This window comes from Cryptomeria japonica, chromosome 5 (genome assembly GCF_030272615.1).
Source record: "Cryptomeria japonica chromosome 5, Sugi_1.0, whole genome shotgun sequence".
In the NCBI taxonomy this organism is placed as follows: Eukaryota; Viridiplantae; Streptophyta; class Pinopsida; order Cupressales; family Cupressaceae; genus Cryptomeria; species Cryptomeria japonica.
Genome location: NC_081409.1, coordinates 192,056,632 through 192,073,139, shown reverse-complemented (window position 1 = coordinate 192,073,139; position 16,508 = coordinate 192,056,632). Strand labels below are relative to the sequence as shown.

At 36.8% G+C, this 16,508-nt stretch overlaps 1 protein-coding gene across 6 annotated transcripts in view; it reads left to right on the top strand.

Annotated features, from left to right (window-relative positions):
• Positions 1-16,508, top strand: part of LOC131043274 (phospholipase D delta) — a 104,277-nt gene that overhangs the window by 67,742 nt on the left and 20,027 nt on the right. For all 6 annotated transcript variants that reach the window (XM_057976470.2, XM_057976469.2, XM_057976468.2 and 3 more), the window contains one exon: positions 4,548-4,721. In XM_057976470.2, the coding sequence (XP_057832453.2) occupies positions 4,548-4,721 (174 nt within the window). The remainder of the gene's footprint in view (positions 1-4,547; positions 4,722-16,508) is intronic.

Sequence of the window (16,508 nt, the reverse complement as noted above, 5' to 3'; positions counted from 1 at the left end):
GAATGGCTCTTTTTAGGACCGTTTTATTAGAAAATGCGGAAAATAAAATGGGAAAAGTTGTAGGAAAGCTACTCTAATCTAAGAACTTAGTAGGTAGGAATGATTCGGATGAGATCAACCAAACTTTACTTCGCCACTAGCAGACAAATGCATAAAGCAGGTGTTTATCAATGGCTGGAAGCAAAATAGGAAATAGTTTTTGTAAAACTAAAAGTAAATACATCAATACAATTACATCTTTCTCTTCCTAGTTCTAGTAAAAACTAGGGGAGATGTAGAACTAGAGGGTCTAGTCCTAGGAGTTTGTTGTGGCTGTGCCTCCTTGCTTGGCACGACTGGCTGTGGCTCGACCTCCATTCTGGTTGTAGCTATGCCTCTAGCTGCTCCTAGCACTGGCAATGACTCATTATCATCCTCATCCTTCTCAATGTCATCCAGTGTGAATCCAAAACCACCACCCTCCACCATAGCCTACCTCTCCAAATCATAGATGTCATCCTTAGTAAACAACAAAGGTTGCTCTTGTGACGTCCAATCACTATAAGGATCTATATCATCCAAATCAATTGGACCAGCTTGTGTTTCCTCTACCTCCCTTGTGTGCAACCGAATATTACATTGCACAAAGACAAGATCATTGAGGCATTTTTGAGCTAACTTGCTCCTCTTCTACGTGTGGATGGCCTCAAACAAGCTCCAATTGCACTCACAACTAGATGAACTACAAGGCTGGCATAAGATTCTAAGGGCAATTTTTTTCAGATTTGGGGTATTCCACCCCAACTTTGCCACCAAGCATTTGCAAAATAAAATATTGAAGAGTTAGAAAACAAATTGAAAACATATGTTATCAAATTATCAATAGTCGTACTTGTAACTTGTAAACTTGTAAATTTGAAATTTGTAGCTTGTACGATACATTTGAATGACTTCAAATATTTTACTTGGGGTTTGAGTGGTTCTTCCTATCATGGCCATCTCTGAAGAGAATAGCTTACTTCTTGCTTCCTCATAATTTTGGAGTTTGGCCACAACGAGGTCTCTCACCTCAACCTCAGGTATCATTCTTTGAATGCATGTAGTGAGGCCCTCCATGATCTCTCCATTGGGATTTGAGTAAGATTCTTCAAACTTAAAACGAGGGTTGAGATAGCATCCTGCTGCATGAATGGGTTGGTGGTGTTGATTGTTCCACCTCTTATCAATAATTTACCAGATGGGATGAAACTTGAATCTATCCCCCTTGTAGTAATTTTTGATAGACTTCTTCTCCCTATCCATGGCCTCATAAACATACCCCATTGGGGTTTGATCCGCATCTACCAAGCGAAGAACTCTAACCAAGGGCTTTGATACCTACAATTGAAAAATACAAATTACAAAAAGATTAATCATTGAAGTTACAAATTAATAATGAGAAACTTGAATCAAGAATAATAAAAAATCAAGTTTTGAAGTTACCTTCACAATCTTTGCAACTCTTTGTGCAAATAGATTGTTGAAGACTATGCATGCAACACTCTCTTCTTTAGGCTTCTTTGAATAAGGTGAGTCTAGGCATGCTTGACTCACAAACATTTGTTTCAAAGCCATCAATGCACCGAGAATGCTTTGCAATGTTAAGAAAATCGTTGCAAACCTTGTGACACTTGCTCTTACTAACTCTTTCCCTTGGGTTTGTTTTTTCATCAAGTGAAGAATCCAAGGGTGATTGTAGATGTATTTTGTGATCCTCCTTGCATCTTTTACAATTGGTGTCACCCAATCAAGTTTTTCTATGTCCTCCAAAAGAAGGTCAAGGACATGTACTACATAAGGTGTCCAAAAAAGAGTGGGGGTGTCTCTCTTGGAGGTACTGCTTGCTGCCACATATGGTGTTGCATTATCCATTATTATTTTCACCACATTGTCAACTCCCACCTCTGTGACAATTTGCTTCAACATAAGAGCCAAAGTTTCAACATTTTTCACCTTGTTGGAGGCATCTACTGATTTCAAGAACACCACATTATTCTTGCAAGCAACCAAAAAATTAATAATGGTGCGGTTTTTGCCATCTGTCCACCCATCGGAAAGAATAGTGCAGCCATATTTTTTCCATTCATTTCTTTGGTCTTCCACCACTTGTCTTGCCCTATCAACTGCATTTGCGAGCAACCTACAAGTACAACGTGAAATTTGTTCTTAGTACACAATTTTGATAAAAAAATCAAGAAAAACATTTAAAAATGAAAAGAAGTGGACTAAGTTACTAACCTCCCACCCAAGTCATTGTGAGAAGGGGCTTGGTATCTTTTACCGAAACTATCAATGGGGTAACCACATTAAGCCAATAAGGATTGTTTGCCACATTGAATGGGATGTTGTTGAAGTACCAAAAATCGACACATGCAATGTTTGTTTTCTCATGTACCTCCCTATTCCGCCTAGTTGCCTCTAATGATGGTTGTGCTCCAGTTGTGTTCCTGGGCACAAAATAATCACCTATTGACTGTGGCACTAATGGTGATGTAGCAGGTGCTCTACTAGAAGTAGCTAAAGAGGTGGCTGAGGTGGAGCTGGATTTGCAGATACATGGGCCATAAAGAGAGCCCACTATTTGTGGATACATTGGCTGAGGTCGATTGAAGCACCTTGAGATTTAGCTATGAATGCTCTCATGGCTAGTTTTGTCCTCTCCCTTTGCAACTTTTTCTCTTCCCTAGCTGCAAGTATGGCATTCATTTCTCTTTTTATTTCCTCTGTGGCCCCAAGACATCCCCTAGCAACATGCTTACCGATGCCTGCAAGGTGGTATTTGAAGCGGTTTATGCCTCCATGAAATAATCTTTCACATTTAATGCATATTACCGACCTAAGTTACGGTCCTTCAAAGGCATACTTTGAAGCCCCGTCTCTAGCACCTTTAGGACGAGTGCCTACATACCCAGATGGGCATGCATCTACTGACGGGGTAGACCCTGAAGCTGAACCAACTGTAGAACCTTCTCTATTTGCCATTATAAATTAATGGTTAACCTACACATTCAAAGTGAAAACACAAAGTTAATATTTTAGTTAAAAAATTTAGCAAACTAACTATTTTAGTTTAAATGATTTTAGACATCATTGAAAGTTGAAAAAAAAAAAAATGTTTAAGGGTTTTAATTTTTTTGGAAAACTAGAGATTCTTGAAATAACAGTGAAAAAATCAGTAAAAATTGTCAAAAAATGGTGTTAAATCTTGTTCATTGGACTCTAAATCAATTTAGACTACTTAGGAAAGGCCATTGCTGATTTTGTATAAGCTAGATGCAACAAAAAAGCAATAAAATGTTTTAAAAAAACATAGAAAAAAAGGTCAGAAAACCTACCCTGGGAATTGGATTTAGCTTTGAAAACCACTTCAAATCCGCTCCAAATTGACTAAAATTATTGGAAATCAGGTTGGAAATGCCTGGGAGGGTGTTTTTTCTCTTAGCAGCAAATTAGAACACACAAAATGAACAAGTGACTGACTTTTTTGACGTTTCTGCCTTTTGTTGCTGCATCCGCAAGTTTATGGCATGGACTCACTGAGTTTTTCTGGCGAGTAAATGGCGAATTTACTCGCCAAGCCAAAAAACTCGCGAGTTTTTGACTACTCGCGAGTAGTCCATCTATGGGTCAGGCTATGGGCACAAATTGATGAAAATAAGGTAAAGACCTGTGGTTTAACCTAGATATGCAAGTATTGAAAGACGTTGGGATCACTGGTGGGGCAAAATACTGTATATAAGTCAATGGGCACTGTACTATTTTATAAGTTTACAGCTAAACGGCATGAAGATCTACTCATATAAAACCATACAGTTGAGTATCCAGGCACATCTATTGATGTTGAAACAAAGACATATGAGTACACTTATGGATATATAAGCCTGCATGCAACCTTTTGTCCTGAGTATACTTAAGCTGAGGATATCATTAGTTATGACTTGGTTGGTCGGTAATTAGGTAGCCATAGTAGCCTAATGCAATTCGCAATGCTTTTTCAGGGGTACTTGTCTGTAGATGTGGTTTAGTGTTGCTTATTCTCTGTACCAATGCTCTATGTGTTACTCCATGCAAGTTTATAGATACTTTATGGTGTGTGCAGGTAGAGGGAAGGTGCTCTCTATCAGATGTGATACCAATTCCTTAGAGGACATTGGTTATATTCCCACGTGCTTTTTTCTGTATTCTTAGCTCGTTTATTCCACCTCATAAAGTTCTTTGCTTGTTTCTAAGAACTTTATTATTCTAAATTATAAACGTACAAGCACATGTGCCCACACATACAAATGACTGCATGCAAACAACTCCTTTTTTATCCATTAATTGTATGTTATGCTATGTTGGATGTTGTAAATGTTCATAATATTTTCAATCTTAAGGCTATCATAGTCACATGGTCCACCTACATATTTTCAAGTAATGAGTGTAATTGATAGTTCTGAGCTTTCTTTGTCCCTCATGCTTTCATTATAAGCAACTTTTGTAGTTTCTATTTTAAAGACTTATCATGTATCTTAAATGTTTCCTCGCAGAAAGAGACAATGGAGATGATGTATATCATTATTTCAGATGCTATAAAAGATGCAGGGTTGTCAGAAACACAACATCCACAAGACTATTTGAATTTTTATTGCCTTGGAAATCGGGAAGCTATGAATGATAATGAAGATTCCCTGTCAAACAAACCAGCTGAAAACAGTCCCCAGGTATGATTTCCTTTGTATACTTCGACAATTTGAAGACTCTGATAGGTTGTTCTATCCACTCGTGTTCAATTTTAATATTCAACCTACGGGTAGTTAGACATAAGCTTCAAAGAAACAAGTTTCCCAAGCATTGCTATAAATAAAGCAGCATAAAGCATGTTCAGTTGTTTTCTTTTATTGGCCGTGTGATATTGTTTAGGCCAGGCTCCATGAACTTTTACTTCAGGCCAGTTTGTAAATGTTATGGCATACCCAAGATCAATTTTCACATAATGTGATCTTTATTTTTTTGATAAAAGTAGCAGCAAACATGTTCTGTTATGTTGATTTCTTGTATTAGCTGTACAATAGTAGTTTGAAGCAAGGTTACATGCAGTGTTACTTCATGCCAAATTTGAATTTCATGTCATATTGTTGTGACGTATTCACACATCGCCCCATTGCAAATGGGGACCCCTACTTTCTGCTTTCTAGGGTTTGTTTTTTAGGTCTTTTAGGTTCTTGTCTTTTAGCCTTTGCACTTTGAGAGTTGTGAGAAGGATCATTAAGATAGCAGGCTCTGCTTGAGCTAGGGTGAGTCAGTAGATGGTCCAGGTCAGGGTTTCTTTGAAAGCCTTCCCCAGGTCAAGTTTTGCTCTTATTTCTAGGTGTGACTAGCTTGAGTTTGAAGAGGTCAGTGAAGGTTTGTGAGTGAGTGTCATCTTTGAGAGTTTAAGATTGGTCCAATAGGTGAAAGATGAAGCCCTAGGCATGATTTGGTGTGAAGATGACTTATTTATCCTCTGGGAACGCCTTGTGCAAGGCCAGACTTGGTGAGATAAGCAGGAAAGGTCAAGAAACTTGAGCTAATCATGAAATTGGCTCCTGACCCTTCCAAAGGGTCCAGAGCGAAATTTCACAAGGGACTCAAGATTTGACCTAAGTCAGTGAGTGGTTGAGCAAATTTGCAAAGATATGAAAGGAAATGCATCAAAGGTTTGAGTCACGGCCCTTCCACTCGGCACCGTCGGATCACTAAGGCCGACTTTCGTCCCTGCTCGACGGGTCGGTCTTGCAGTCAAGCTCCCTTCTGATAGCGAATTCCTCTATAAGACATTCCACCTTGACCCAAACTAGGAACTAGCTCATTCCCAGGCATTAGTAAAGGCAAAACACTTGTTTGGATAAGAAAATATGGGAAATGAAGTCAGGAGTTGAGCACAAGGAGGAATTTCGCTCCTGACCCTTCCAAAGGGTCCAGAGCGAAATTCATATAAGACCCTATTTCTTCACAAAATCTTGAAGTGAGTGCCAATTTGAACTGGATGATGATAGGGAGAGGCCTAACAAGTTATATCCAAGCCAAGGAAAGGAGAAAGGAAGTGAGAAATGAGCCTAAAATGAAATTTCTCTCCTGACCCTTCCAAAGGGTCCAAAGCGAAATTTCCATATCCTCTATTTTTCTCTTTGATATGACCAAATTTGTGACTCCTAAGGCATGGTTTGAGAAGCTTTGATGTGTTCTAGCCTTTGAAAGGAGGTTTGAGGCAATGAAATGGTGAAAATTAACACAAACTAGGAATTTCGCTCCCGACCCTTCCAAAGGCTCCAGAGTGAAATCCTCAATTTGACCCTCTATTTTGCCTAAATCATTGAAAATGAAGATTTTGAGCTAAGTGGATGGCAAATAGACTTGATTGTGGTGAAGAGAGGTGAGTTTGATCAAGTTTGAAGGTGGATCGAATGAAAGAAGTGTGAAATCAACCTAGAATGTGAATTTCGCTCCTGACCCTTCCAAAGGGTCCAGAGCGAGATTCTCCATAAACCTCATTTTCTTCCTTGTTTAGGTCAACATTTTAGTTCCTTGGGCATATTTGGAAGTAGATTAGCATGTTTTTGTCTTAGGAAGTGATTGAAAGCTAAGTCACCAGGTTCGGCCGAATTTGAACCTTGAAGTTCGAATAAAAAATTAGGGCTGGCGAAAAGCGTTTTTTTGCGTGTTTTTTTTGCGCGTTTTAGGGTTTCGTCGGGTTTGTTTTATAAATACGGCGGCCATGGACAAAGTTGGAGTCACAGACGCCACACACTAGTTCCAGTCGCCACAGACGAAGTTGCAGCGACGACCATTGCTACCCGCCACGGACGGAGTTGTAACCACGAGCCACGGCCAGTGCTACCCCAACCCGACATCGCCCACGGTTGACCTGCACACGACAACCATTGCTGCACAGGTAGGCTTCGGCTTCTTTGTTTTTATTTTTTTTATTTTAGGTTTATTAATTAAACAACATTATAATTAACTTTTTTTAGGTTTATTATTTATTTGTAATGTTTATAATGTTTAAAAATTTATAATTTTATATTAATAGTTTGTAATTTTATATTATATATTTTTATATATATATTTTTTTTTAGGTTTAATATTTTTATAAACAATTTAATAATGTTTATTATAAATTTTATTATTATTTATTTAATAATGTTGTTTATTTAATATTTTTTTAGGTTTATTATATATTTATAATGTTTATGATGCTATTTATTTAATGTTTATAAATTTATAATGTTGTTTATTTAATATTTTTTTAGGTTTATTATTTAATAATGTTGTTTATTTAATTTTTTTTAGGTTAATGAATAGTTTATACTTTATAATGTTAATTTATAAATTTATAATGTTGTTTAATATATTTATTAAAAATTTTAAAAAATTACATATGGCGAATTTAATTCGAATTTTATACATTTCAAATTTTTTCCGCATCGAACTTCATTCGAATTTCAAAGTTGTCGAACTTCGAATTCGAATTCGAACCTGGTGACTTAGATTGAAAGTGAAGGATTGAAGAATTGTGTCCTAAATCTTGAATTTCGCTCCTGAGCGAAATTCTTGAAAACACCTATTTTCCCTTTAGATGAGGTCAAATCCTTGGTTTCTATGGTGTGGTTGAAGGTGTATTGGTTTATATTAGCTTTGCAATGGAGATTGGAGTTCAAGAAATGAGAGATCAAGCCTAGAATGTGAATTTCGCTCCTGACCCTTTCAAAGGGTTCAGAGCGAAATTCTCAAAATCTCTTTTCTCTTCAAATTTTGTGTCAAGACAAACGTTGATCAAGGTGAATTGAGCTTGAGGATACCCCTAGGCATGCCTTTGAATAGCTTGTGACCACCAAATGTAATAAAGGAATTGAGCTAAACCTTGAATTTTGCTCATGACCCTTCTAAAGGGTCCAGAGCGAAATTCTCTATAGGTCCTGTCCTTGGCCATGATTTGGAGCGAATTTCTCCTTTTAGGCCTTCTTAGGGGTCAAACAAGTGTTGCCTTCATGAGAGAGGGATCCAAAGATGAGAGTCTAGGTAAAAGAAAGTGAGAAGGATAGAGCCAAGTGAGAGAAATCAAGCAAATCATGAATTTCGCTCTTGACCCTTCCAAAGGGTTGAGAGCGAAATTCTCAAAATCTTCTAGTTTGCTCATGATTGAGATCAAGAGATGGATTCCTAGGCCTTGGTGGAGAGAAGACTAGTGTATGTTTGACTTGGGAGGCATTTTGGAGTAGAGAAATGATAGAATTTAGACTTAATCATAAAAATTGCTCCTGACCCTTCCAAAGGGTCCAAACTTGCATCAAGCCTAGTGTTGATTGAGATTAAAAACATCCTTAGGCATGCATTTGAGTAAGTTGTGGTCGCAAAATGTGAAGAATTTGTCCTAAAATGCAAATTTCGCTCGAGACCCTTCCAAAGGGTCCAGAGCAAAATTCCTAGGAGGTTTAATATTTTGCCTAGGTCCTTGAGCAAAACCTATTCCTAGGCAATTTTGGAGGCGAGTGACTTGATCTTGGTAAAGTAACGTTGAAAATGAGGTCTAATTGAGCAACTCTGTCAAATTTCGCTCCTGACCCTTCCAAAGGGTCCTGAGCGAATTTTATTATAGGGCCTGTCCCTGGAGAGGATCTTAAACGAATTAGTTTCTAATGCCTTCATGTTGATGATTTAAGGTAGGAAATGCTATGTTAGAATGAATTTATTATGTGTACTTAATCACCTTTTAGTTTGTTTTGCAGATGGAAGAAAATTAGGCCAGGACAAGGACGACCTATTCTAAGCGCATCATTATCAAGGACACTTCAAAGGCATGTAGGAGGACTCAAGGTGCTTCTAAAGCGTTGGAAGACTTCAAGTGTTTGAGGAGTTCTAGGCTATCCTCAAAAGACTCCATTCTACCACACAAAAGACCCACATGATGACAGAGAAGAATGACCTTACCAACACTTCAAGGCGAGACATGCTACCAGAGAAAGAACACTTGACAGTGAGGAAGCCTCATCAAGCACATGGAAGTCAAGGAGGTACATCATTCTTCGCATCAAGGACAAAGGAGGATCAACCAAGATACAAACGTCAGACAAGGTGGCATCCCAGTCACTTTTCCTCCAGTCAGATTGGTCCACCTCAGCATGTCCAGATTCAATGTACCTAATTTATCAGGGATGACACAAACTTCAGTGTACCTACCCCTGCTTCCTATTGGTCCACACTCATTGAATGTAATTTTCTCATTGGCTAAGGAAGTTTGTTATAACAAACCCTAATTAGGGTTTCTATCTTGTAATCCTAGCCATTGATTCTAAGTCAATTAGAGCCATCAATTTGTAAGGGGCTCTCTATATAAAACCCTAGCTCTTCATTTGTAAAGGTTAATAGTCGGTGAATAGTTAGAGAATAGTCAATAGCGAATAGTCAACAAATAGAATAGCAAATAGAATAGTGAATAGAATAGCAATAGAGTAGATTAGGAGGACAAGGCAAGAAATTGTTGCCCCTTGATTGTAAATAAACCCCATTTTCATTGAAATCATGGCAAAATGTGTTGTTTCTTTGCAATATGCATGGTCTCTTGTTGAATCTTTGTATTAGATGGTAAATAATTAGATTGAATGGAGAAAATTGTTGAATGCACTTGTGTGGAATCTGCCTAGTCCAAACCACTAACCTCTTGTTGACTGTAAGTGCGCCTTGCGTGGTCAACTGACATAGAATGAACTTAATTTCAAGTCATTACACGTCTATTGTTCATGCATCATCTTGAATGGTGATCAGTGTTTGATGGTGTATGATTTGAATCTATTTGAAGTATCCCTTAGAAGATTGCACTGAGTTGGTGTCGGGTTGTTCAATCTGATGATGAGACCCAACCCAGTAGGACTCCACCTAGTCATTCATCCATCTTCTTACATTCTAGATTAGACTTTCTAAGCCTTTCATCTTTTGATATTTCTTTATTTCCCAGTTAGTAGATAGGACTTGTGATTCCAGCAAATCAGACGCTCAGGTCATCAAACGTAAGTCCCCTTGTGATTCCAGCAAATCACATCATACCGCAAGAGCTTATCCACACGTAGAGAATCTACATACTAGAACCTTGGAGTTGCCTCGATTGATCCTTCGGTAGAATCTTCAGCATTCGGGGAAACTTTGTTCAAGAGAGGATAAGATACCTTGGTATTTTATTCTGTGTTCGCATGTGCATAAAAAACACATCAACACATACCAGGACTAATTTTCATATAATGTAGTCTGCTTTTTTCCTTGCATTTGTAGTATATGCTCAATTAAAAGAGCATACATGTAGGGAAAAGGTTTGTCTGTGATATAATATTACAATAACTTTTCTTTATGTGAGATAAATGGTCTTTTTATTTTTGGAATTTTACGATAACTGCACCGTGTGAGGTAAATGATCTGCACATTTGATTCCTGATGATGGAATTCGCCCTTGATTGAAGTCATCTTGTATCATCTGTTAAAATAATACTAATATCTTCTATAACGGTCATCTTCTCTTTTTAGCAGTCATCTTAGTTGTCGACTTATTTAGCTATTTAGCTTTGTAGTTGACTTATTTAGCTTGTTAAGTTAGCTTTTTATTATTTAGCCTTTTAAGCTATATTTAGCTTTTTAAGCTGTTTAGCTTATTTGATTTCACTTTAACGACTAGTTCTATTTATAGAACATTGTCTTGTAACCTCTATATATACGTGTGTATATTGTTCAATGTAATTATCCGATTATTGAATCATTCATTCAATTTATTTTTCATCACCATCATGTTAGGGCATGACTCTTCAAAATAATTTATGTCAAAGAAAACTAGTTGACACCATGCATTTTCTTAGTTTTAATACTTGTTACATCAACACACAATGATTATGTTAGGTGTCCATGTCAGGAACATTTTCTTTCTACTATCCTTTATTGCCTGACATACAAGAAAAAATAATTTCGTTTGGTTCATATTGCTGGAAGTTGATGATATCTCATGTAATCTGCAGATAAAATAAATAATAACATACAGGAAAAGTTGTAAGGTAATTTTGCTGCATTCGGGATCAAAATGTGTTGATGGAATTCACTTTTAATTGATTATTTATAAAAATCTATTGTTCATGGTCCATAATTAGGGGATGACATTTACAATTTGCCTAAAAGAGTTCCATGTATAATCTAATGATTTCAGTAATTATTTTTAAAGTATAAATTGAGCTCGATGCTGTGTTGACCTAAATAATTATGAGGGTCTGCATAGGCACTTTTGAAGTGGAAATGCATTTGGTTTTGGATTTATGACTTCTGAACTTCTGGTAATGTGGCTAATATTGTGACAACAAAACCTTGGAATTTTGGCCTCAAGCTTACAGGGGATGGCTTGTTACTGATAGAGATCATTCTCAAAATGAACTAACGATCTCTTGTTTTGGGTGAATAGCCCAAACTAAGACAATGTTTTATATTAGTTTTTTTTTTCAAATCAAATGAACAGATCAAAACATATTAAAAAAAAACAAAAGACAAAAAAACAGATCTCTTACCCTAGTAGATTTACCTTTTTCAAAAGCAATAACTATATTTGACATACAAAGTCTGGTTTGCTTGTAAGGGAAGCCTATTGGGCATACTAAATGTTGTTCCAAAATAACATATGATTGTGCAGAATTAAAGTAATATTTGTAAGACGTTAAAAACCAGTAGAGAATCAAAGTTAATGTTGTTTGCATTATAATACATAGGTGTACCATCTTCGTCTTGGAATTCTTTCTCTTCTACACGCATTGCAGCAGCAACACATTTTGTCGGGTCATGAGGCAAATAATACATTTCATATCACAATGAATCTTCTTGAAGATTCACATGATCCTTCCTCAAGGGATAAGGGGTGTGCCTCTCTTGGCGTCCTCGATTTCCACACCTGGGAATGATCTTCTTTTCATCTTGCTTGGGTCGCTTGGACCAATCATGACTATAAGGCCTATTGTTAGTTTTGTAGTCTTTGACCTTCATTGAAATGCATGATAGAAGGTTATCCTTTCTGATTTCTTGCAACCATATGTGAGAGAGCTTTCATTTCCCTAGCTTATCAAGTTTATCTTCAACTGTGAGGGGCTTATTTGAAATGGCCACTTTTGGTCTTAGGATTTTCATATCAATTCCCGTAACACTTTTTCTGGATGCCCTCATATATTACTTTCAATATTGATTGCCATGGCATAAACTTCCCTCAATGTTTGAGGATTCTTATCACGCAAACTATATCCTAGATTAGCATCAAATGCTCCGCAATACAATACCAGGAACATCGGTTCATTCGACCTCACATGGGGAAGTACCTTTCTCATGGTCATTACAAACCTGCTATTGAAATTAATCTGTTATTGAGTACAGCATCTAGAGCCCGGATGTGGGTCCAGATTCGTGCTGGGTCTAGGTGTGGGTCCGGTGTGGCTCTGTGTCAACAGTCAATAAAATATTTTTTATCATTGCCGAAGATTTATTTGAGTCAACAATCAACAAAGGTGCACTTAAGATGAAAATTGAACAGCCCTGACTATATTCGTTCATGACCTATGATGAAAATTAACTCCATAACACCTGTTGCAAATTGTCGAACATATTATTTAAAAATATTTTTAAAATTTTGATATATCTTTCTTATAATATTATTAAAAATATTATAATTGTTGGTGTAATTAAGGCATTTTACCTTGGTTATCTCTCACCTAGGTCCTAATTACACTTTACTTAAGGTTACTTAGGAAATTACATAGGAGTCTTTAATTTCCACTTTGGGTGGTGTCTCCACCTTTAGTGCCTTTATCAAATTATCATGTCCACCTTTCGTGGTTGCACTTTTCCACCTTTGTGAAAAATAATTGAACGATCTATTCAATGATATACAACCATATATATAGAGATTACAAGATGACGTTCTTAATTAAGAACTAGTAGTTTTAAGTTAAAATTGAAAACGCTAAAAAGCTTAAAATACTAAATAAAGCTTAAAATGCATCTTTAATAAAGAAGCAATAGTTTCACTTAACGAACTAAAAAGCAAAACAAGCTAAATAAGTCGACAACTAAGATGACCACTAAGAATAGTAGATGACCATTATAGAATAGATATTAATATTATTTTAATACCCCCCCTAATGGTCATCGTACTCAATACCCTACAGAAGACATTGCAGGTCATTTGATCACAAATGCAAAGAACACTTTGCTGCTATAGAGACCCTCCTAGGATCTACAAAATGTAAATGACCAAGAGTTCAAAAATCCATCCAACCTGATGTAAACTTCACACGTGAATTAGAGAACTGGCACACATGAATTACTGAAGCCCGAAACCATGGTTTTGTGGAAAAATTGACAAACCCTTTTGCAGAAGAGTACTGAGCACAATTTGCTCCAACAACTCCAAAATAGACTGCAAGATACTACGGTTGCAGATGTTTGCCCTAGCAATGGGACCCAAAACTGACTGCAACAAAGCATGATTTTTGAGGGAAAAAACCATCAAACTTGAGAACTTCATGAATCACAAAATTTCATGCGAACTTCGTGTATTATTGATATGTGAAATGAGTTTGTATTTTGCATCAAATCACTGCGAAGGCACCTTTGACCAATGTTTTTTTTTGCATTCTGTATACAGTTTAGATTTTATATGTGATTGATGATTTTTGAGTAAAAAATCGAAAAAACCAACAAACAATTTTTGAGGAAAAAATCGTGAAAACCTAGAAAACTGGATTTTACAAAGCATCGTTCTTTTGGAAAAAAAGGGTAAAAACCCAAAGATAGGAACACCCATCATAAATCCAGATACCCAAAATCTCACGTGAAAATCGTAAAAACCTTGAAAATGTCACGCGGCAAAACACTAGACATCATGTGGCAAAAGCCTGATTTTTGAGGGAAAAATCAAGCAAAACCCTCCCATAATTTTTTGTTGAAAAAATCAGAACACTGTCAAACAATTTTTTAGGAAACAATCATGAAAACCCTAGGACTAGTCAACATGCGCTGTTTCTAAGTGTTGTTGCAGCTGTTGGACTTCTGATTGTGTTCCAACATGATGTTGGTCAAAGATGCCATCATGAAAACCGATGTTGAACGAGGTCAATCTAGTGAAGGCACGAGACAAAAGAATCAGATTAGAATTAACTGCACAAAATTTGAAAACCTCGAACGAAATTCTAGGCACGAATACCAATGCGCAAATTTTGAGAAAATAGTTAATTTTTTTTGTCTTGGCACAAATCCCAGAAAATTGCGAAATCTGTTTGAGCAAAAAATAATGATTTTAAAAGAAATCATTGAAGAAACCCTAGCCGTCGGATCTGGAAAAAAACATGGGTCGAAAAATCCTAGTTCGTGTATGCTTGTAGGGCACAAAAATTCCCGTCGAAAATCGTCCACAAAAACCAGATTGCAAAGGGCGTGGGTTGATCAAAACCCTAGTCGACGTCGCGCCACAAAACACAACACAGAAAAATAAATTTCCCGTTGTCGTGCTGAGAAAGTCATGAAAATCGTGCAGAGCACGGCACCAAAAATCTCAAAATTGAAGACCCAGAAAACTCACAGAGGTCGTGGGTTAGAAATTGTGGAAATTGCAAAGAGAAAAGACAAAAATCATATTCAAAGAAATCGCAGAAACCCTGACGCGATTCGCAGGAGCAAACAAACAAAAATCGTGAAACATGAAAAGGCTTTCCTCACGCAAAAATAATTGGTCATAGAACAGCCGTGTCGCCCACAAACTCTTTGTTCAGTAAACCTTCGAACTAGACCATGAAAACGCGCGTTAAGAAAAACCTTGAAGTCTGCAATTTTTCAGACGTGAAAATTGCGCCGGAAAACTCAGGAAAGGTTGCAAAGTCTATAGAAAACCCTATCTTGAAAAGAACCTTCAAGAATGCCTTGCAAAAGAAAAATCTGACCACGAACTAAAAAGAGCAATTAGACTTTTTTCATTAGAAAAACCTTAAAAAAATATCTAGAAATTATTTCTAGGTAGAAAGGCTCGATGGATTTTTATTAAAAAAATCGCCAAATCCTAAATATGCCCATCAGCTCGCTCTGATACCATGAAAAATTCGCCTAGAAAGAAAAAAGTATTTAAAAAAGAAAACTTTATTAAAAGAACTTCAAAATTTTTTTAATAAAAAATACTTCCGAAATTTTTAATTTTCATGCTCTGATACCATGAAAAACATTTGAATGATCTATTCAACGATATACAACCGTATATATAGAGATTACAAGATGACGTTCTTAATTGAGAACTAGTCGTTTTAAGTGAACTAAAAAAGCTAAAAAGCTTAAAATACTAAATAAAGCTTATAAAGCTAACTATGCATCTTTAATAAAGAAGCACTAGTTTCACTTAACGAACTAAAAAGCAAAACACGCTAAATAAGTTTACAACTAAGATGACCACTAAGAATAGAAGATGACCATTATAGAATACTTTGGTGGGTGATCCACCTCTATTGGTGTTATCACACTATCACTTTTTCACTCTATGTGGGATGATAGGTTGTCACTTTTTGTCTCATGTCATAAGATTACGACACTTGTCATAACCTTATGCACTTCTTTGTTCTCACGTTGGCTATATAACCAAGGGGTCTCCTATGTAGTTATAATTCAGTCTTGTCCATTTATATTGCATTGATAGGAATACAGCCTTCCTAATGCCTTTGTATGTTGCATGTGCGAGGGGGGGTTAAAAGCTGTAGGCAATTTCTTGCAAATATGAATTTGTGTGATCTTAAGTCCAATTGTTTAGAAAGTTGTTCTCTTGGTAAAGCCCTCCTTCTAGCACCATTTTATGTTGGTGCGTGGGAGGAGGGTAAAAAAAAAGTTGTAGACAACTCTTGCAAATACAAATTCGAGTTCGGTTGTTCAAGACTTGATAATGAAAGACCCTCCTTCTAGCGCCATTTTATGTTGGTGTCTGTTTTATCATCTACCAAACATTAGAATAAGATACCCAAAGGTATTCTAGCCTCTCCTGAAAAATCACTGCTGATTCCAAGGTCTATATGTGCGAACGAGGGACTTTAGTGGGATAGCTACTCGGGTAGTGTTTGCTGAAAATCTCAAGGGGGACTTACGTTAACAAATGTCTTTTAAGCTGCTGGACTTAGACGGATTTAGCAATTTTAGGGGCTCTCTCTTTTTTTTTTTTGATTTTCAGGGATAGGGTTAAGAAGGCTGATCAAATCCTACGAATTTTGGAAACGGTATCAATTGGGTGTTCTCGGGAAACCACACTTTGCTTCGCCACATTGAAGACAACTACACAAATCAGGTGCAATCTTCAACAGGTTGTGCTTATGATTGAAATGTTGGCAGGCACAGAGGATAGGCTTAGACTAACTCTGCATAGTGAAATGGAAATCATCCATTCACCAAAAGTATGAGCAAAGATACACCGTCAATTAACACTTATCAAATCCTTC